The sequence below is a fragment of the Chrysochloris asiatica genome, unplaced genomic scaffold (genome assembly GCF_000296735.1).
Source record: "Chrysochloris asiatica unplaced genomic scaffold, ChrAsi1.0 scaffold00656, whole genome shotgun sequence".
Lineage (NCBI taxonomy): Eukaryota > Metazoa > Chordata > Mammalia > Afrosoricida > Chrysochloridae > Chrysochloris > Chrysochloris asiatica.
In genome coordinates this window covers 115,297-138,600 of record NW_006409174.1, presented here as the reverse complement: position 1 = coordinate 138,600, position 23,304 = coordinate 115,297, and the positions used below count along the sequence as shown (strand labels likewise).

At 41.2% G+C, this 23,304-nt stretch overlaps 1 protein-coding gene and 1 pseudogene across 1 annotated transcript in view; both read right to left on the bottom strand.

Annotated features, from left to right (window-relative positions):
• LOC102827774 (ADP-ribosyl cyclase 1-like) overlaps positions 1 to 23,304 on the bottom strand; it is a 37,625-nt gene that overhangs the window by 547 nt on the left and 13,774 nt on the right. The window contains exons 3-5 of the mRNA XM_006877871.1: positions 13,818 to 13,891; positions 11,708 to 11,781; positions 8,613 to 8,705 (exon numbers count right to left, since the gene is read on the bottom strand). Of these exons, the coding sequence (XP_006877933.1) occupies positions 8,613 to 8,705; positions 11,708 to 11,781; positions 13,818 to 13,891 (241 nt within the window). The remainder of the gene's footprint in view (positions 1 to 8,612; positions 8,706 to 11,707; positions 11,782 to 13,817; positions 13,892 to 23,304) is intronic.
• LOC102827403 lies at positions 294 to 1,765 on the bottom strand (annotated as a pseudogene).

The following is a 23,304-nucleotide window of genomic DNA, read 5'->3' as shown; positions in this document are numbered from 1 at the left end:
TGAGTTGTGTAGCCCTTTATTAGAAGGTATCTGTTGTACAACATGGGTGGTAATCGACTATAACTGGAGATTTATTATATTCTAATACAGATCATTTATAAATGCAATTTCCTTATTAAAAAGCTTCCATCCCTTTTTGTTTGTTTGTGTACATTTCACACAACTATTCTGAAAGTGGAATATATGTGCACAAGTCTGCAAAGAGTGCAAATTTACGATATGGCAAATGCTTTACAAGTTACTTTCACAAAACATCTGCCACAATCAGGCCTTGACATAGTCATCTTTTTTGATCAAGATATTTGATCAAAGGAAGGATCCACTGCCCTAAACGATAGAGCATTTTTAATGCTTTAATGAAATTAAGGAAGGAAGACCATAGAAGAATTGATGCTTTTGAGTTATGGTGTTGGAGGAGAATACTGAAAGTGCCATGGGCTGCCAAAAGAACCAATAGATCTGTGTTGGAAGAAGTGGAGCCAGAGTGCTTCTTGGAGGCCAAGATGGCCAGACTTCATCTCTCATACTTGGGACATATTGTCAGGAGGGCCCAGTCGCTGGAGAAGGATATCATGTTTGGTAAGGTGGAGGGTCAGAGAAAAAGAGGAAGACCCCCAACAAGATGGATTAGCCAAGTGGTTGGCCCAGGATCGGGCAGTGTTTCATTCTGCTGTGCATAAGGTTGCTCTGAGTCAGTACCCACTCGATGGCACCTAACAACAACAACAACAACAACACCTACTAGAAAAGAAGAGAAGAAAAGTTCTACGCATTTGAGGTTCCTGAAACCCCCAAACCAGGAACAGTATCTTTGTAAGGGATAGGCTGGGACCCAGACAGAGTCTGAGTATGCACAGGTGGATCCCTGAGGAGTCAGAACTTCGGTGGACCGTGAGCACTCCGGCTGCGTAACTCACTGAACTGTCCTGCCAACTTTTACACTGACTTGACTGGGCATAATTCAAAAAGGAAAAGTTCATCTTCATTCCATTTTTTCTGGAGCTCTGTGATAGCATTTAACAACACCCCAATGGGATGTCTTCCACATATTGTATTATGGTATTTCTTCAAGTAATTGCTAAAAGATAAAGGGTCTAATTATTCTACAATACTCATACCCATTTCATCTAGATGTTCAATGGATCTATCAATCTATCCCTGGGATTCATCATAGTAACTGTAACGGAACCTTTGACCCCAATGGAAGAAACCACAAAGAGATTACTGGGATCCGCTAGGTATTTACTGAAGAGTTTTCCGAATTCCTGTTCTTTTGACTCACTCAGAGCTCCAACCAGTACAGGAATAATGGTAAACTCATCATTATGGCTTTCCGTAGCTTTAGTTGTATAAGGCAAATGCATTTCAATACTGTGTTCATCTTCATCTGTCTGCAGAGACATGCATTCAAACATTCCTGTTTTCCAAAGCTCTCCGTAAATTTTTTGGTCAATATGAAAGTCATACAGAGGTGTTCTGTGTATATCCACACTGGAAAGTGCACATCAAGAGGGGGCACATGATGAGAAGTCCCCAGGATGAAAATTCTCTGGGTACTAGATGGATCTGCTTGTTTGTAAGCATGGGCAGGACAAGACCCACAGTACATAGAGCCTGCATGGGATGCAATAATGGCTCTAGTGGGTCTTTCTGTAGATTGTACTTGAGAAAGCCAAACTTCTAGCTGTACATTCAGCTGAGGTCCTGAGGCTGTGTACCAGCTCCCGGGGTGACTGGCTTCCTAGCAGACCACTTGGTTGGACATCTTGGTGCTGTGCTGCCTATGGTGCATGAAGATGAATGAGGAGGCAGCGGCGGCAGCAGGAATGCCTCCGTGAGGGGACCAGACACAGTGGGCCCAGCTCAGGAGGCAGCGGCAGCAGGGAGGGGATCAGCCCCTGTGTATCTATCTATCTTTGCATCCAGTATTGATCACCATTACTATAAATGTGTGTATATAACAGTATTTACCTCTGTTGCCTTCAACTCTTGAATTTCTCCCAGTGTTCTCCCCTGCTCCCATCATTTTTTGCTGACTTCCCTCTTTGTGTACCACAGGCCTTCTAAAGGTTCTTGGAAAGTTTTCATTATCTTTTATTAACATTTTTCCACAAACTTTTTGAAGGCCCTTCATATACTGGCATTACCTTCCCCAAAGTTAATTAATATGTCTACCCTCTAGGAGAAGAGGAGTATGTTCCTACATTATACTTTCTACTTTATTAGAAATTGAATTTTAGTGAGGGGGAAAAAAACAACAGTTATGCTATTAAGATTATCAAGATGATATTTCTCAATAAATTCATAAATATTTGCATCTAATATCCAAATGAAGTAGACACAACTTTCACATATTGGATAACATTTTGACCAACAGAGAGAGTATATTTTAAAGGAACAGAGGGTTCAATGTGCCCCTTAGTTGTTGGTTTGTTGTGGGGTTTTTTTATGCCATTAGAGGTGCATCAGGATAAACATTCGACCTCAAGGTTGGTTTGAACTGCAAGGTCGGTAGTTCAAAGTTACCATCTGCTCCTCAGAAACCCTATACAAGGTTGCTATGAGTTGTAACTGATTTAACTGCACTTAACAACAACAAGGGGCACTATAAAGTCCTGGTGTGGCACCATAGGATAATCACAGAATCACAAGGTCAGTGTGAACCATAAGGTCAGTGGTTCAAACTCACCAGCTGCTCTTCAGAAACTCTATACAAGGTCGCTATGAGTTGGAACTGACTTGATGGCACTTTACAACAACCTTTAGGAAGTGATTTAGCTTCCCTTCCCCTCCTAACTCTGGTAACCATCAAAGAATGGTGCTTTTTGTGTGAAAATCTTTTCTTGACTGTTTATAATAGTGGTCTCATATAATATTTTTCATTTTGTGATTGGTTTATTTCACTCAGCATAATGTTCTGCACTTTGGTCTTTTCTTTCTTTCCTGTCTTTTTAATGACCTTTTGCTTATTCATGTATGATCTTCTTGATGTCAATCTGATCTTTGATCATTAATGTCTAATGCATCAAATCTGTTCTTGACATGACCTCTAAATTCAGGTGGGATATATACAAGGTCATATTTTGCCTCTTGTGGACTTCCATCAAATCTGTTCTTGAGATTACCTCTAAATTTAGATGGGATATATATTCAAGATCATCTTTTGTTTCTTATGGACTTATTTTAATTGTATCGTTGTATGAAGTTCCAGTCTTTCCACACCCTTGCCAGCATCACTTGTTGTCTTTTTGAACTTTTCCACTAATACTGGGGTGAGATAATATCTCAGTGTTGTTATGATTTGCATCTCTCTAGTACCTAATCATATGGATGCGAAAGTTGGACAGTGAATAAGGAGGATCGTAGAAGAATTGATGCCTTTGAGTTGTGGTGTTGGAGGAGAATACTGAGGGTGCCATGGACTGCCAAAAGAACCAATAGATCTGTTTTGGAAGAAGTGCAGCCAGAATGCTCCTTGGAGGCCAGGATGGCTAAGCTTTGTCTCTCCTACTTTGGACATGTAGTCCGGAGGAAACAATCGTTGGAGAAGGATGTCATGCTGGGTAGGGTGAAGGGTCAGAGAAAAAGAGGAAGACCCCCAACGAGATGGATCGGCCAGGTGGCATCATTGATGGACTCAGGGGTGGCAGCGGTGGTGAGGTTGGCCCAGGATCGAGCATTGTTTCATTCTGCTGTGCATGGGGTCGCTATGAGTCGGTTCCGACTCGATGGCACCTGACAACAACAACAACAACAGTACCTAATGATTGGAGTCCTGGTATGGCACTGTGGGTTAATGTGCTGGACTACAAGGTCAGTTTGAACTGCAAGATCAGCAGTTTAAGCTTACCAGCCACTCCCTGGAAAAGAGGCATCGACTCAACAGCACTTAACAGGAAGAACAACATTCTTTCACTAAGTCATTGGATAGATAACTTAGTTGTCTTTTAGAAGATACCAATAGCAACAGAATGAAACACTGCCCAATTCTGCATTGTCCTCACAATCTTTGTAACTCTTGAGTGTTTGATGCTGCCACTGTGCAAATCCGTCTGTTGGATGTCTTCCTCTTTTTCACTGACCCTCCACTTTATCAAGAGTGATGCCCTTCTCCAGGACCTGGGCCCTCCTGATAATATGTCAGAAGTATGAAAGAAGAAGTCTGGCCATCCTGGCTTCTAAGGAGCATTCTGGTTGTGTTTCTTCCAACACAGATTTGCTTGTTCTTCAGGCTGTCCATAGTACTTTTAATATTCTCTTCTAACACCATAATTCAAATGCAAAAATTATTTTATGGTCTTCCTTATTTATCATCCAACTTTAACATGCATCTTTGCTGTTGTTATGTTGTCATCGAGTTGATACCAACTCATAGCCACCCTATGCACAACAGGACAAAACACTGCCTGGTCCTGGGCCAACCTTACAATTGTTGCCACGCTTGAGCCAATTGATGCTGCCATATTGCCAATCCGTCTTGCTGAGGGTCTTCCTTTTTTTTTCTCTGACCCTCCACCTTACCAAACATGATATCTTTCTCCAGCAACTGGTCCCTCCTGGCAATATATCTAAAGTATGAGAGATGAAGTCTGGCCATCCTGGCGTCCAAAGAGCACTCTGGCTATACTTCTGCCAACACAGATCTGTTTGTTCTTTTGGCAGCCCATGGCACTTTCAATATTCTTCTCCAACACCATAAATCAAAAGCATCAATTCTTCTATGGTCTTCCTTATTCACTGTATGTTGGGCTATTGAAAAATACCATGGCTTGGGTCAGGTGCACCTTAGTCCTCAAATGGATATATATGTTCTTAAACATTTTCAAGAAGTCTTGTGCAGCAGATTTGCCTAATGAAGTATGTCGTTTGATATCTTGACTGCTGTTCGATGAGTGTTGATAGTGGATGCAAGCAAAATGAAGTCTTTTAAAACCTCAATCTTTGCTGCATTTATCATGATGTCTTTGTGAGGATTTCTGTTTTCATTACATTGAGGTGAATCCATACTGAAGACAGTGGTCTGTGATCTTCATCAGTAAATATTTTAAGTCCTGTTACCTTTCAGCAAGCAAGGCTATATCTGCATATCGAAGGTTAATGAGTCTTCCTCCAATCCTGATGCCACATTCTTCTTCATATAAACCAACTTCTTAGAAGATTTGCTCAACACACAAGTTTAGTAAGTGTAGTTAAAGATACAATGCAGGTGCCCACATTTTTGTTTTAAATGTTTTATTCAGTATCCTCTTGTTCTGTTTGAATGATTGCCTCTTGGTCTATGCTCAGGCTCCTCATGAGCACAATTACATGTTCTGGAATATCCATTCAAACAATGTTATCCATGTCATGGTCCATACAGTTCAAAGTCTTTGAATAGTCAATAAAGTACAAGTAAACATTCTTCTGGTACTCTCTTCTTTCAGTCAAAATCCATGTGTCAGCAATGATATCCCTGGTTCCACATCCCTTTCTGAATCCAAGTTGAATTTCAGGCAATTCCTGCTCATGTACTATTGCAGTCATTTTTAAATTGCCTTTAGCAAACTTCTATTTATGTGTGATATTAATGATATAGTTTGATGATTTACGCAATTTGTTGGGCCAGCTATCTTTAAAATGGGCACAAATATGGATCTCTTCCAATCAGTTGGCCATATAATTGTCTTCCAAATTTCTTGGCATAGATGAGTGAGCTATTCCAGTGCTGCATCAGTTTGTTGAAAGATATCAATTTTAATCTCATCAGTTTCTAAAGACTTCTTTTTCACGAATGCCTTCAGTGCAGCTTGGACTTCTTCCTTCAGTACCACTGGTTCTTGATCATATGATACCTTTTGAAATGACTGAACATCAACCACTTGTTTTTGGTGCAGTGGTTCTGCATATTTCTTCCATCTTCTTTTTATGCTTTCTGTATCATTCAATATTTTGCCCATAGAATCCTTTAATATTGCAAGTTGAGGTTGGAATTTTTCCTTCAGTTCCCACAGCTTGAGAAATACTAAGCATGTTCTTCCCTTTTGGTTTTCTAACTCAATGGTGTTGCACATTTCATTATAATACTTGACTTTGTTTTCTCAAGTTCCCCTTTGAAAATTTTGATTAGATTTGTTTACCTTCTCATTTTTTCCTTTGCTTTAGCATGTCTACACTAGAAAGCAAGTTTCAGAGCCTCTTCTGACATCCATTTTGGTCTCTTTATCTTTCCTGTCGTTTTAATGACCTTTTGCTTTCTCCCTGTATGATGTTCTTGATATCAACTCACTACTCTTCTGATCATTATTGTTAATGACCAGTGTAATTAATACATCAAATTTATCCTTGAGATGGTCTCTAAATTTAGGTGGGATCTGCTCATATTTGGGCTCTCATAGACTCAGGGCTATTTTCTTTAGCTTCAGCCTGAACTTGCATGTGAGTAATTGATGGTCTATTCAACAGTCTGTCTCTGACCTTTATTTAGATGATAATATTGAGCTTTTCTACAATCTTGTCCCACAGATGTAGTCAGATTGAGTCCTGTGTATTCCTTCTGATGAGGGTCATGTGTAAGTCAACTTTCATGTTGTTTAAAAAAGATGTTTTCAATGAATAAATCATTGGTCTTACAAAATATGACCTCCAGTATAATTTCTATCATCAAAACTATAGTTTCCAACTACTGGTATTTCCAGTCTTCACATTCTAATCACCAGTAACTATCAATACATCTTAATTACATGTTTGATTAATTTCAGACTGAAGAAGTTGGTAGAATTCTTCAATTTTCATTGGGTACAGTGGTTGGTACATAAATCTGAATAATTGTAGGTATTAATTGTTCTTTCTTGTAGGCTTATGGATATTATCCTATCACAGACAGTACTGTACTTCAAGATAGATCTTCAATTTGTCATTCCTGGCATAATAAGCTATGTAATCGTTAGATTAAAAATGGCCAATACCAGTCTATTTCAGCTCACTGGTTACTAAGATATCCATGTTTATGCGTTTTGTGTCATTTTTGACAACTTCCAATTTTCCTTGATTCATACTTTGTACATTCCATGTTCCAATTATTAATGGATGTTTGCAACTTTTTCTCCTTATCTTGAGTTGTGCCCCATCAGCAAATGAAAGTCCAGAAAGTTTTACTCTATCTGCATCATCACAGTCAACTCAACTGAAAGGAGGCAGCTCTTCCCCAGTCACATTTGAAGTGCCTTCTAACCTGAGGGGCTCAACTTCTGGCACTGTATCTGACAATATTGTGATGTTATTCATAATGTTTATATACTCAATATTCTGGTGCTGACAGTGTTCCACTGCTATTCATAAGCTTTTCAGTGACTAAATATTCAGAAGTAATCTACTTCTTCCTCTTCCTAATCTGTCTTAGTCTGGAAGCTCTACTGAAACCTGTCTACTAGAGGTGATCCTGCTGATATTTAAAATATATGAGTGGGCTAGCTTTCAGCATCACTGTAACACACAAGTCACCATAGCATGACCAACTGATAGACAAATATGGTAGTTTCTTACAATGGGACCAATTCATTAAGCCTCCTCAACAAGACATTCTGGTTTTCCAGAGCATAAAATTCCAAACACTTCCTGTGTACCTGTACAGTGAATTAAAAACTGTGTGACCCTTTATATCAAAGCCTACATGAGCGCAATCAATCCCTAGTTCATCCAACCCCTTTTTATAAACATGCATAAGTTACCTGTCCATTTGCTATATTTCTGAAAAGCTTACAGATATTCAGGGAAACCATCCTCTTGGCTCCTTGCTCCATGCTTTACAATAAAGCTATGGCTTTAATGGAGCACCACTTTTGTTTCCTTTGGTTCATTGGTTTTTTACAGCATCACCCAAAAAGTGCACTGCCATCTAGCTGACTCATAGTGACCCTATATAGAGTTTCTGAGACTGTATCATCTTTCTTCTGTGGGGTGGCTGAGGGGTTTGACCTACTGAACCTTGGACCTTGTGGTTAGCAGTCTAATTCTTAGTCTATTGCACGACTTTGTTGTTGTCGTTGTTGTTAGGTGCAATCAAGTTGGTACCGACTCACAGTGACACTATGCACAGCAGAATGAAACACTGCCCAGTCCTGTGTTAAACACCCAATTATTGCTACACTTCAGTTCACTGCTACTACCACTATGCCAATTCACCTCATTGAGGGCCTTCCTCTTTTTCTCCAACCCTCCACTTTACCAAGCAAGATGTCCTTCTCCAGGGACTGGTCCCTCCTTATAATATGTCCAAAGTATGAGAGATGAAGTCTGGCCATCCTGGCTTCCAAGGAGCATTCTGGCTGTACTTCTTCCAACCCAGATTTGTTTGTTTTTCTGGCAGTCCATGGTATCTTTAGTATTCTCCTCCAACACCATAGCTCAAGTGACATTTTTGCTCTTTAACATTTAAAAGAGGTCTTGTGCAGAAGATTTGCCTAATGCAATATGTTGGGGTTTTTTGTGACTGCTACTTCCATGAGCCCTGCACCCACTAGGGCAAGCAAGGTCCCATTAACCCCAAACCTGTCTATTCTCAATGCATTCCTGGATCTGGATTCTTTCATGGACAGATCATAAAATAACCCTGAGTGTAAAACATTCAAATATACCTGGCAACTCCTCCAATGTCGGTCATCACCCAGGCCTGCAGTGAACGAACTTTGTTTGGATTCAAATTGACAACTTCCACGCTTCCAAAAACGCTAAGACAGAAGAGACAAAGCACACTGTCAACCCAAAGGAACACATTCATGCATCCTCTTTCAGTGTTGCTGCTAAGTGCCCTCCAGTTGGTTGCAACTCATAGTGACTCTGTACAAGGTTTCCGAGGAATGGCTGGTGGGTTTGAACTGCTGACCTTTGGTTAGCAATCAAATACTTATCCTGCAGTGCTTCTCATGCATCCTTAGCTGTTGCCTAAAAACCTCAGTGAAGAGACCACTGATGGAACCACCCTTTGAATTAGTCCGTGATTTGCCTTAGAAACAACCACCCTCTCTCATCCCATGTGACTTTCAGTTGAGGGCTACAGAAGAAAACCTTCTTCATCTGTACATGGATACTAACCTTTAAACACGTGCTATTTAAAGTATCATCCTTGGACCAGCATAATGAGTAATACCAGTTAGATTAGTTGCCATGGAGTTGATGTCGCATCATGGTGACATGTGCGTCAGGGTGTAACTGTGTTCCATGGGGTTCTCAATAGGTGATTTCGCTGAAGTAGATCACCAGACCTTTCTTCCAAGGCACCTCTGGGTTCACTCAAATTAATATTCAAGCTACTAACCATTTGCACCACCTAGGGGCTCAAGGTTGACACACACCCAAGCCACACCGGGTCACTGTGAGTCGGAACTGACTCCACGGCACATAACCAACATATCAGGGACTCCAGGAGCTAGTTAAGACTGAAATCTCAGCTCGCTCATCACCACCAGGGGTGTGGAACCTGCATTTTAACCTGTCACACTCAAGTGATTAACCAGTTCATAAAGTTCACGAAGCACTGCTTTGGACAATCTCAGTGTCCTGCCCTAAATCCAATCCCAAACATTTCCCTATTAGTTTCTGATGGCTGCCCCTCTTTCCAGAATGTAAAGTTCTGGAATGTGAACATTCTCGTGCAACAGCCCTGAAAATTGAATGGGGGTAAGGTCAAAGAAGACAAAAAGACAAACACTTCTTTGGGGAATCAAATATTAAATCAGAAAGAAGGAAAATTAATTTTGAGTCTCTGGGTGGTAGAAACAGTTCAGTCCTCAACTACTAACAGAAAAATAGGTGATTCGAACCTGCCCAGGGAAGCCTAAGAAGACAGACTTGGCAATCTGCTTTAGAAAGGTCACAATATTGAAAATCCTCTGAAGTTAATTACATGCTGCACACATTGGGGCATCATAAGTTAGAATCGGCTGGACAGTAACTAACAGTAACAGACTGCCCTGGTCAAACTGATACCTGATCCCTTCCCTCAATCCAGCCTTAACCAGAAGTCATGAATTAACTGTGTCCCCACCAAAATGTGTGTCAACTTCACTGGGTGGTCATTCACAGTGTTTTGGCAGTTATGTACTGATGTAATAGGGGAGTTGTATCATGCTGTAATGACCCTCTCCCATGACATGATCTGATGTAATCAGCCCTGATCTGATGTAATTCTCCTCACTTTCAAAATGCTAATGAGACTGGAGGCAATCTACAGGATTAAGTTGTATCTTCTTTCAATCTCTTTTGAGACACAAAAGAGATTAAACAAGCAAGGAGAGCCCAGAGGGACCTACCCAGAAGATCTGGGAGTGGAGTGGATCCTCTGAACCTGGGCTTTCTGTACTGTGAAGCTCCTAGATCCAGGGAAAGATTGATGCCAAGACCCATGGAGTTCTCCAAGGGATATTGGGCCTACTGATGCTGAAGGGACAAGGAACTTTCTCCAGAGCTGGTACTCTGGATTTGGACTTCTAGCTTCCTAAACTGTCAGAGAAGAAAGTTCTGTTTGTTGAAACTATTCACTTCTGATATTTCTGTTAAAACTAGAGCACTAGGGTTCCTGGTATGGCACTGTGCGTTAATGTGCTAAACTGCAAAATAAGTTTGAATCACGAGGTCGGAGGTTCAAGCTTATCAGCTGCTCCTTAGAAACCCTACATAGGGTCACTGTAGGTCAGAACAAACTCAATGGCACTTAACAACAACAAAAGCAAGGCAACCAGAGAATGACTGGAGAATGGGGAGGTAAAAGGAAGTCCAGGAGGTCAGAAAAGGAAGGCGTTGGTGTGGCCAGGTTCAGGGCTGGGGATTAAAAGAGACAACAGTAGTACTATGTGTCAAGCACAGCGTGTAAGCTCGTCCACACATTATCTCAGTGAATCACCACTTACTACAAGACCTCACAGGGTTAGCTGCCTAAGGCTATACAACCCAAAGACCAAACCCGATGCCTGAGTGTGGACGTTGACCCACGGAGACACCTTGAGTTACAGAGTACAACAGCGCTCCATAGAGTTTTCAAGGCTGTGACTTTTCTACAGAAAACCACCAGGACATTCTCTCAAGCTACCTCTCAAGTTTTCTAGTTAGCATCAATCACTTAACCATCTACGCTGCCCAGAGACTCCTAAAATCGTATGTGGTTCACTGTTAAGTGAAGTCAAATAGATGGTCAACTCATAGTGACCCTATGTGACAGAACAGAACTGCACCATGGGTGTTTCCAGGTCCTGGTGTGGCACTGGAAGGTCAGCAAATTCAAGGTCAGTTTGAATGGTAAGGCTGGTAGTTCACACTCACCAGCTATTCCTCGGAAATCCTATATAGGCCTTCAAGGATGGGGAGGATTTAGAATGCAGAATGGAGGGGAAAGACGAGTCATTTAGTGGCGAGGGCAACATGAACAGAGCTAGGGACTGGGCAGGTGGAGCGTAATGGGAAAGAAAGCTGAGAAAATTCCATGAGAGCTTGAGAAGTCAAGGGCATGGGCTGGACACAGGGCACTGACCACCAGGACCACTTGGGATTTGGGGTAAAGGAGGAACCAGACGTTGCATTGACTGAGAAAGACGAGTCTCTTAGAGAATAGACAGACCCTTGTCAGCTCATGTCTTCAGAACTGAACGGAAACATGAAAAGTATATCCTTCCAAGGATGAGACATCCAACAGGAGGCTGCCATAACTGTTCCAAATAGGATGCAGAAAAATGCATACCTGTTTGGGTCGAAGGCGTTCTTGATGGACCCACTGAGCATCACATAGACCACACCACAGGCAGTTTCTGCAAGCTTTAAAAAACAAACAAAACCCACCATTTATCAGCATGCAAACTGAATCACTCTGCCCGAGCTGACCACCCAACCCAGACCCACTGTCATCAACTTGATTCCTAGTCATGGTTTCTGAGGCTGTAAATCCTTTTTTAAAAAATTGTGAATTGAATGAAGGTTTACAGAGCAGATCATCAGTTTTACATTCAACAAATCATATACTTTTCTTCATTACAGTGACTACAATCCCCTCATGTACCACCAGTTAACAGTATTTACCTCTATTCACTTGAATGATTGCATCCTTCCCTGTGTCTCCTGATATTTCCTCTTTCCTCAGCCAACCTCCTTCTTGTTGTATACTGCTCCATCACCCATGTTAACATGTGAGATTGTAAATATTTATGGGAGTAGACAGCCTCATCTTTCTCTCTCAGAGAAGCTGGTGGATTTGAACCATTGACTTGGCAGTTAGCAGTCCAATTCTTTGTTGTTGTAGTTGTGCTGTGGAGTTGGTTCCTACTCATAGTGACCCTGTACAGGGTTTCCAAGGCTATAAATCTTTATGGAAGCAGAAAGCCCCATCTTTCTCCCACAGGAGAGCTGGTAGTTTCGAACTGCTGACCCTAAGAAAAGCAGCCCAATTCGTAACCACTACACTACCAGATCTCCTTCGAAAAAAGTACACTTAGAAAAAAGTACAATGGGCCCTGTTGAGTCAATTCCACATCATGGTGACCTCATGTGTTTCATGGTTGAATTGCATGCCATAGGCTTTTCCATGAAATAGATCATCAATTCTTTCTTTCTTTCTCCAGCCTTTCAATTAATAAAGTTCAGCATCACCACCTGTAGATGGCACACATGGTTACATGTGTGTGTCATTCCTTTAAGTGGGACTTAATTTTAAAAGTTTGTCACACAGCAGTATCTCAAAACTATGATAACAAAATAAATGGGAAAAGTAAACCTGTTTTGATGTTATTGTTAGGTGCTGTTGAGTAGGTTCTGAATCACGGTGATCCCATTTATAACAGAACGAAGCACTGCCCAGTGCAATGCTATCCTAAACGTCCTTTTATATTTGAATCCATTGTTGTAGCCACTGCATTAATTCATCTCACTGACCCTCTACTGTACCAAGCATGATGTCCTTCTTCAGGGACTTGTCTCTTCCTGGTAACATGTTCAAAGTATGTAAGAACACATCTCACCATCCTTGCTTTTATGGAGCATCTGGCTATACTTCTTCCAAGATAAATATGTTTGTTCTTTTGGCAGTCCATGGTATGTTCAATATTCTTTGCCAACACCACAATTCAAAGGCACCTACTCTTTTTGTGTCTTCTTTACCCATTGTTCAGCTTTCACATGCATGTGAAGTAACTTAAATTATCATGACTTGGACCAGGTGCATCTTAGTCCTCAAGGTGACATCTTTACTTCTTTAAAACTTACAAGAGGTCTTTTGCAGTAGATTTGCCTTATTCATATGCTATCTGAGTTCTTGACTACTGCTTCCATCAATGTTGATTATGTATCAAAGCAGAATGAAATCCGTGACAACTGTACACATTTAGTAGTTTGCTTATTTACCTGCATCTCCATTTTGTCACCCATCAAGTTGGCCTGGTACCTATTTTGCCCAATTCTCATGAGGGTGAAAGATATTAATCCATATAAAGAGATGAGTATTGTGCCTGATGCAGAACAAGTGACAAATAAAGATTATTAAAACTTTCCCAGGAATCTATGATTGATCAATACCTGGATGAGAAGATTAAACCAAGTTCCCAGCTTCTTGGCAACCAAAATCAAAGAATTAATAGAAGTAGAGAGTCTTCAGCTGTTGCCCAAAGATCCTTCATGAACACACTGAAATTGTATGTGAAATTTTTCTGGTATGTGCCTCTGAGCATTTTCCTCAGGATAGGATGCTAAACTTTCATTCCTAAAAGGATCTGTGACCCAAAAAAGGTGAAGAACTGACCACTGGACCAGAAGCCATCTTAAGCATTTTGGCCTTCAAAGTTCTAGAACTGATTGGTTCTTACCGCTTTGGAAGCCGCTTTCCAAAATACGTTAACAGCGCTGCTGCTGCAGACTGGGCAAGACTTATAGTTCATTTCTAAAAGACAGAGTTTACAGAAAATCATTCAAGTGGGAAAGAACGGTTACAAATAAGCTCTGCTTTTCCGCTGGCTATTCAATCCTAGCAGAACCATTTTCAAATGGCATCACTGACAAGATGGAGGATGGAGAGTGGATACATCTCGACCCAATTTAACTAAGTGGTCCTGAATCCTTTCCAAGTCCTTGTCTTATCCTCCAAACACCAAACAGGAACACAATGGCCAGTTTTGAGTCATCATTCTGGGAACTCACAGCAAATTGCACTTGATAGAGACAAGCCATCACTATTATCCCTAAGACTTGGGGGAATTAGAGGTAAAATTGGGTCCTCAGGGACTGTTCTTTCACCATCTCTACATCTCCATTTTGTCACCCATAAAGTTAGCATGTTGTTGTTGTTTGCTGTTATGTGTCATGGAGTCGGTTCTGACTCATAGCAACCCTGTACAGGGTCTGAGGTGGTAAATCTTTACAGGGGCAGAAAGCCTCATCTTTCTCCCACGGAACAGCTGGTAGTTTCGAACAGCTGACCTTAAAGTTCACAGCCTGATTTATAACCACTATGCTACCAGAGCTTAAAGGTGGCATGGTACCTTCCTACTAAGTCTGTCGCTCTCTTTCTCTCAATATTTTCCTCCTCTTCCCTCAGATCCACACCTCAGATGGCATTAGAGTCTTCTAACATTCCACCCCATCAAGATGGGCTAAGACCTTGGCTAAGTATAATACAACAAAGATGCACAATTTCTGTGTTCCTTCTCCCCAGGTGTTTGCCTGAATGCACATACATTTAATGATCTTGGGGGTAGGGAGATGCTCAGAGAACTTGTGATCTAGTAGAAGAGATGGGCATGTAATCAAACAAATCACAGTATGTGGCAGTGGTTCAAAGCGCTGAGGAGTGGAAGGTTAATGTGGGGAGTTCAGTAGCGCCATCAGGAAAGGCTGTCTAGAGGCAGTGATGCTGAACTTGGTTTTGAAGTATCAATAGGAGTCTTCATTCAGAGAGTGAGGAGGGAGATGATGGCAAATGAGTCAAATGAGATACAGAGTTGGCCATGCCAAAGAACATGGAGTTTATTCAAGAAGCAAGACATCCATTGAGGGTTGCATGTGAGAGTTAAATGTAGTCATATTTTCACTTCCTACCATGTAGGAAGAACATGGTAAGGACTAGATGGAGGAGATTTAAAAGGGTGAGAAGTGACAATAATAGTACAAAAAGAAAGGAGAAGTGACAATAATAGTACAAAAAGAAAGGAGAACATGGAGTTTATTCAAGAAGCAAGACATCCATTGAGGGTTGCATGTGAGAGTTAAATGTAGTCATATTTCACTTCCTACCATGTAGGAAGAACATGGTGAGGACTAGATGGAGGAGATTTAAAAGGGTGAGAAGTGACAATAATAGTACAAAAAGAAAGGAGAATGTGTGAAGTACACTTGGCACTGGCAGTGGAAGAACAGAGGAAAGGATGAATCACCAGATGAATAGATGGGAACATGACTGGCTAGATATGTTGTTGTTGTTGTTAGATGCCATTGAGTTGGTACTGATTCATAGTGACCTTATGCACAACAGAATGACACACTGCCCGGTCCTGGGCCAACCTCACAATTGTTGCTTTGCTTGAGCCCATTGATGCTGCCACTTTGCCAATCCATCTCGTTGGGGGTCTTCCTCTTTTTCTCTGACTCTCCACCTTACCAAACATGATATCCTTCTCCAGTGACTGGTCCTTCATGACAATATGTCCGAAGTATGAGAGACGAAGTTTGGCCATCCTGGCTTCCAAGGAGTACTCTGGCTGCACTTCTTCCAACACAGATCTGTTTGTTCTTTTGGCAGCCCATGTCACTTTCAATATTCTCCTCCAACACCATAATTCAAACGTATCAGTTCTTCTACAGTCTTCCTTATTCACTGTCCAGCTTTTGCATGCATATGAGGTTATTTAAATTACCATGGCTTGGATCAGGTGCACCTTAGTCCTCAAGCTGACATATTTGTTCTTCAACACTTTGAAAAGGTATTGTACAGCAGATTTGCCTAATGCAATACGTCATTTGATTCCTTGACTGCTACTTCCATGAGTGTTGATAGTTGATCCAAGAAGAAGGAAGTCCTTGACAACGTCAATCTTTTCTCCATTGATAAGAATGTTGTTTATTGGTCCAGTGGTGAGAATTTTTGTTTTCTTTACATTGAGATGCAAGATGGAAGGAATAAACAGAGTCGCAAATGATTGGATATGGGTGTTTTCAAAAGAGAAGAGAATCAGAATTTCTTATTTCAACTCTGTACCAATAGGCAGGAAGGACTTAGAACCTTTGTCCAGAAGTCAGGCAGTGTGACAGTTGGTAGTTATTTACATCAGTACATGAAAAAGGGGTCCTCAGTTAAATGTTGGAGTGCTAACTCCAAGATCAGTGATTTCCCCCACACTCCCTCTGTGGAGGAAAATGGTTGTTCAGTGGTAGAATCCTCACCTCCATGCATAACACCCAGCTTTGATTTCCAGCCAATGAACCTTATGCATATCCACCATCTGTCTGTCAATGGAGGATTGTATGTTACTATGATTCTGAGCAGGTTTTACATTCCAGACTAAGATGGGCTAGAAAGAATGACTTGGTAACCTATTTTTTTTATATAATATCAATCCACTGAAACCTTATGGTCCACAATGGTGTCTGAACTCTCAGCAATCTTGAGGATGTTTCAGGATCAGGCAGAGTTTCATTCCATTGTGCATGGGTCACCATGAATTGGGGGACAACTCAATGGCAGCTAGCAACAACAATGTGTGAAGCTGATGCTAAAGAAATACCCATCATTCTAATTCCACCTCTGGACCAGAGATGTGAGCCTGGACATCAGTGCTGCCTCTGATGACCAGGAACACTCTAGATCAAAAATCTTCCAGGGAGAGAACAAACAAGATGGTAGATCGGGTAGAAGTGCAGTAAGGAGCTCCGTCAGCAACAACACAGAATACAGGACCAAGCAGGCTCAGGGGATGGTCCCAGAACTCTGAACCACATATAAAGGAATATTTAGAAGGTTGGAAGGCACACAGCTAGGGGAATTTGTAGCAGAAGCAAGAAATCCATTGCTTTCTAATTCAAGATGCTGAGCTGCTCTAGGAGCTGTCATCTTGGGTGAGACCAAGCGGGAGAAGGATTAGAGCAGCCACAGACACCTGACAGAACCATGGTGATAAAGGTGTGGACATTCTTTTCTTTTGATATCTGTTCATTGAGCCCTTGCTGTCTGCGCATCTCCATTCTGTTGACTATAGAGGTGCCTGACCTAGTGGACCCCCCAGCCCCACCCTCAGAGTGTTCTACAATACATGCACACAGATCTCCTCTAAATTTAAAGAGAGAGTTTCCAATTAAAACCAAATGGCCACAGCTGGCCCTGAACTGTTTATAACTAGGGAAAAGGCCAGAGCAGGGATTGTGGAGTGGGATAGGCAGATAAAAAAGGAAATAGGCCAAAAATTAAATCCTAAGTTGCATCAAAATGAACAGTGGCATCTTGAAATTTCTCAAGAAGAGTGAAAAAGGAAGCCTATGTCCTGATCACATCTACCTGAAGGCAATCAGAAAGCATAAAAAAAAAAAAAAAAAATACACACTCAGCTCAGTATTAAGGCCATGGACAACACCTGAATATGCCCAAAAAACTGAAGCAGATGACCATATCTACACACATCCAGAAATGAGATAAAGTGACTGAGGCAAATGAGCTAGAAGTAGACCTACACTCCATACTAGAAGATGGGCAGACTTTGGAAATGCCTGGGAAGGAATTCAGAAAAATGATTATAAAACGTTTCAAAACACTATATAATGAAGTTGAGAAAAATAAGAAAGAAGTCAGGAAAGCACTATAGGAACAATCAAATAAGATAGATAAAGCATTGGAAACAATTCAAAACCTACAGAAAGAGGTCCACATGATTAATAAAAGAATATTAGAAATGGACAATACACTGAAAGGGCAAAGGAGTAGAATTGAAGAGATAGAAGCCAGAATTAGTGAGCTAGAAGATAAATCTCTCAACACTACCAAGATAGAAGAGCAAACACAAAAAAGGATTAAATAAATCTGAAGAAGGCCTAAGATTCATGTTGGAGAACATGATGAGGAATAACTTAAGAATTATTGGCATTCTGGAACAGGAAGAATCACATAAGTCCACAGAGGAGATAGTTAAGGAGTTTCTGGAAGAAATTTTTCCTAACATCTTGAAAAGTGAAAAGATATGCATTCAAGAAGTTCAACAAACCCCAGGATGGATAGACCCTCAAAGACAATCACCAAGACATATCATAATCAATCTCTCCAAAATCAAAGATAAGGACAGGATCTTGAAAGCACCTAGGGAAAAGAGAAGAGTAACATACAAAGGCAAGAAAATTATATTAAGCTCAGATTTCTCAACAGAAACCCTGCAGGCAAGAAGGCAATGGAGAGACATACATAAAACCCCAAAAGAAAGAAATTGCCAACCAAGAATCCTCTACCCAGCAAAGCTGTCAATCAAATATGATGGTGTAATCAAAACATTCCAGAATAAACAGAAGCTAAGGAATTTTGCCAAAGCCAATCTGCTATGAAAAACACCCTAAAGTAAGTTCTGTGGACTGAGAACCAAGAACAGACAACAACTACAGAATGACGTATGTGGCAGCATCAGCCTGAACTCAATCGACAAATGGAAGAGTCAAGAACAGAGTAAGATTATAAGAACAGAGGATCTGGGAGGTCAGTCTATGGTCAAAACCAATACAGTGTGAAAGAAGGAAAACACAGAGGATCAGAGATCCAGGTGGTGGAAAGGTCAGGTAGATTACTGGATAAAATAGACTATCTTAAATGGAGGGTAGAACTAATGGAATATAAGGTAACCACAATGGGGTTGGGGTGAGGGGTTTAGTTTGAACATTGGGGAGGGCAATACAAGAAGGGGGGAGGATGTGGAAGAACAAGACAGATAGGGGAACACTGAGACAGGTTTGCATGGCCTAGTGGGGCAGAGGTAAATAGTGATGCATACTCAACCTTGGAACAACAGGGCTCTGGGATACAGGAATCTAGGTATAGCTTGAAGAAGGTAAATAATACTAAAATCCTTGACTGCCTTATGAATATTTGTTTCCCTTGCCTACTATTGTAAAATAGACACTTGAGTGGGATAGAAAGGAATGTTGGGAAACATGATTAGAGAAAACTTGTAAGCCCGCCTTCAGCCTATAAGTGATAGGAATACCTAAAAGGGGTTCTACAACTTGCCCAGTGAATATAGCCCTCAGCTGAATAGCTGTCATTGTGTCCAGATGGGTCTGGTGAAAAGAGATGGGGATAAGATTTGTAAGATTCAACAGTGAATAATTGTTATCATGACTAATTGTGACTGTCATAATTATAAAGGTAGAAGTTTTGTAAGAAAAAAAGGGGACTGGTTAATCTTACAGTACAGAAACAGAGGACCTAGGACCATCAAGAGAGACGTGTGCAAGCAGAATGTGGGACCTTATCCAGAGAGGCAACAGCACCAGTGATGGAGGCAGAGATGGGGGAATGGAGACTGGGAGTGGCTGAGGACTCTAGATTCATGGACTAAGAAGACAGGGACTAAGAGCTGGTAGCTAGGAGGTGGACTTGCAGAATGTGCCCTTTGGAGATGTAAATTATTATATATGCCTGAGTGGGTTTTTTGTTTGTTTGTTTTTAAAAAGCTAAAGTGAATAGAGAGAAATACTGTTAACCGATGGTACATGGAGGGGATTATAATCATTGTAATAAAACAAGGTGCATGATTTGTTGAATGTGAAACTGATGATCTGCCCTATAAACTTTCACTCAATCCACAATAAAAACCTTAATTAAAAAAATTTTAATATGTAATAAAGATAGAAAGTTCTCACAATTAAAAAAAAAAAAAAACAACCTTCCTGGGATGATGAAGTAATTCTAGGGGTTTTATAGTAATGAAAATGCTTAAAGATCAAAATCACACAAAACCAAAAATATTTCCATGTAGTTTTGTTGTTGCTGTCAATTCTCATTCCTGCTGAGTTCACGTGTGTAGAGCAGAACTATTCTATAGGGTTTTCAAGGCTGTGACCTTCTGGAAGCAGATCACCAAGCCTGTCTTACAAGGCCTCCTTGAGTGGGTTTGAACCTGCAGGCTTTTGGCTAATAGTTAAGCACTAAGCCATTTGCAAGGAGCTCTGTTCCTCAGGAGAAAGATGAGGATTTCTGCTCCCATAAAGATTTACAGCCTCGGAAACCCTGTGCAGGGTCGCTATGGGTCGGAACCAACTCCACAGTACTTAACAACAAGTCATTTGCACTACCCACGGATTCCTTTACACACACACACATATGGTGGTAGTGTTGTGTGCCGTGGAGTCAGTTTAAGTGAGTTTGTAAAACGACCCAACTCACTGCCATCAATTTTGTTCAGACTCACAGCAATTCAATAGGATGGAGGAGAACTGCTCCCTAGGGTTTCCAAGACTGTAAATCTTTATAGAAGCAGGCAGCCTCATCTTTCTCCCTCGTAACAGCTAGTGGGTTTCAATCACTGACTTTGGAGTTAGCGCCCCAACATTTAACTGAGGACTCCTTTCTCATGTACAGATGTAAATAACTCTACCAAGGAGTCAAAAAATACATTTGAATCACATCTCAATAGAGGCAAAAATGTTAATGATGATGAAATGAACATATATTTTGCAAGTTGCTTTACTATCTATTTGTTGTTATTAAGTGCTGCCAAGTCTGTTTCAACTCAAAGCGAGTCTGTATTTCCAAGGAGTGGCTGGTGGGGTTGAACTACCGACTTTGTGGTTCAAACCAACCTTGTGGTCCAGTGCATTATCCTGCAGCATCACCCAGGACAGGTCCTCACAAATGTAGAGTAGATAGATAGATAGATAGATAGATAGATAGATAGATAGATACGAATAGATGAATGGAGGGTAGGTGGATGGATGGATGGATGGATGGATGGATGGATGGATGGATGGATGGATGGGTAGGTGGATGGACAGAGCTGTGGATGAATGGATGAATGGAGGGTGGGTGAATGGATGGGTGAATGGATCGGTGAATGGGTTGATGGATGAAGAGGGAGAGAGCTGCTGTCAAGCAGACTATGACTCATGGTGACTTGTGGACCTCTGGTCCTACATCATCCTCATGATCATCCACATGTTCAAGTCCATTGCTAGGGCTATTGTGCCAATCCACCTCACCAAAGGTCTCCCTGGTCCTCACTGACCCCCAACGTCACCAATGACATTTCCTCCTCTAGCTGTTGATCTTCCTGATGTTGTATTCAAAGCAAGTGAGTTGGTAAATGTTCCATTGTGGATCACAGAGTTTTCACTGGCTAATAGTGAGTTGGTAAATGTTCCATTGTGGATCACAGGGTTTTCACTGTCTAATAGTGAGTTGGTGAATGTTCCATTGTGGACCACAGGGTTTTCACTGGTTAATAGTGAGTTGGTGAATGTTCCATTGTGGATCACAGGGTTTTCACTGGCTAATATTTTTTCTGAGGTAGACTACCAGGCCTTTCTTCCTAGTCATAGTCTGGAAACTTCCCTGAAAAGTTGCCACCATCGGTGACACTGCTAGTATTTGAAATACTAGTGGCATAGCTTCCAGCACAAAAACTACCGCAGACAGTGGTGGTCTCAACAACATAAACCTCTTTTATCATTACAAATCATATCTGGAGAGAAGACTTGAAGTTTGTATCCTCCCCTCCTCTCTCCCAACTAGTATGTTTACCTCTCTCTGTAAATATGACATTCACTTTTTTCTAAATGTTATCTATTTTATTGAGTAATATACACCAGGCCCAGCACTGGTCTATTGGTTTGTCACACTGTGATGACTTGCATGTTGCTGTGATGTTGGAAGCTATGTCACAGGTATTTTAAATATCAGCAGGGTCATTCACAGTGGACAGGTTTCAGATGAGCTTCCAGAGGAAAACAGACTAGGAAGGAGAGATGAACTACTTCTGAATATTTAGTCACTGATAACCTTATGAATAGTAGTGCAACACTGTCAGCACTGGAAGACTGAATATTGAAACATGATGAAAATCATGAGAATGTTTCCAGATATAGTGCTGGAAGATGAGTCCCCCAAGTTGGAAAACACTCAAAATACGACTGGGGAAGACCTGCCTCCTCAAAGTAGAGTTGACCTTGATGACATGAATGGAGTAAAGCCCATGGTACATGCATTTGTTGATTGGGCACAACTCAAAATGAAGAGAAACAATTGTAAATATCCATTAACAACTGGAACATGGAAGGAAATTAGTAAGCTGAAATGGACTGGTATTGGACATGTTGAATCTGACAATCACATGGTTTACTATGCCAGAATGACAAATTGAAGAGGAATAGGGTCGCATTCATCATCAAATGAACATTCCAGAGAACAAACAAGATGGCAAATCGGGTGGAAGTGCAGTGAAGAGCTCTGCCAACAACAACACAAAATACCGGACCAAGCAGGCTCAGGGGATGGTCCCAGAACTCTGAACCACATATAAAGGAATATTCGGAAGCTTGGAAGGCTTACAGCTGGGGGAATTTGTGGCAGAAGCAAGAAATCCATTGCTTTCTAGTTCAGAATGCTCAGCTGCTCCAGGAGCCGCCATCTTGGGTGAGACCAAGTGGGGGAAGGATCGGAGTGGCCACAAACACCTGGCAGAACCACGGAGATAAAAGTGTGGACATTCTTTTCTTTTGGTATCTTCATTGGTCCCTTGCTGTCTGACAACCTCCATTCTGGTAACTATAGGGGTGCCTGAGCTAGCGGACACCCCAGCCCCACATTCAGAGGGTTCGACTATGTATGCTCACAGATCTCCTCAAAATTTAAAGAGACAATTTCCAATTAAAACCAAATTGCCACAGCTGGCCCTGAACTATTTATAACTAGAAAAAAGGGCCTGAACAGGGATTATGGAGTGGGACAAGCTGACAAAAAAGGAAATAAGCTGCAAATTAAATCCCAAATTATGTCAAAACAACCAACAGTGGCATCTTGAAACTTCTCAAGAAGAAGAGTAAAAAGAGAAACCTATTTCCTGATCACATCTACCTGGAGGCAACCAGAAAGCATTAAAAAATACCAAATTACATACCCATCTAAGTATTAAGACCGCAGACAACCCCTGAATATGCCCAAAAAACAGAAGCAGATGACCATATCTGCACATGTCCAGAAACGAGATAAAGTGATTGATGCAAATGAGCTGGAAGTAGACCTACACTCCATACTGGAAGATGGGCAGGCTTTGGAAATGCTGGAGAAGGAATTCAGAAAAATGATTATAAAATGTATCAAAACACTATACAATG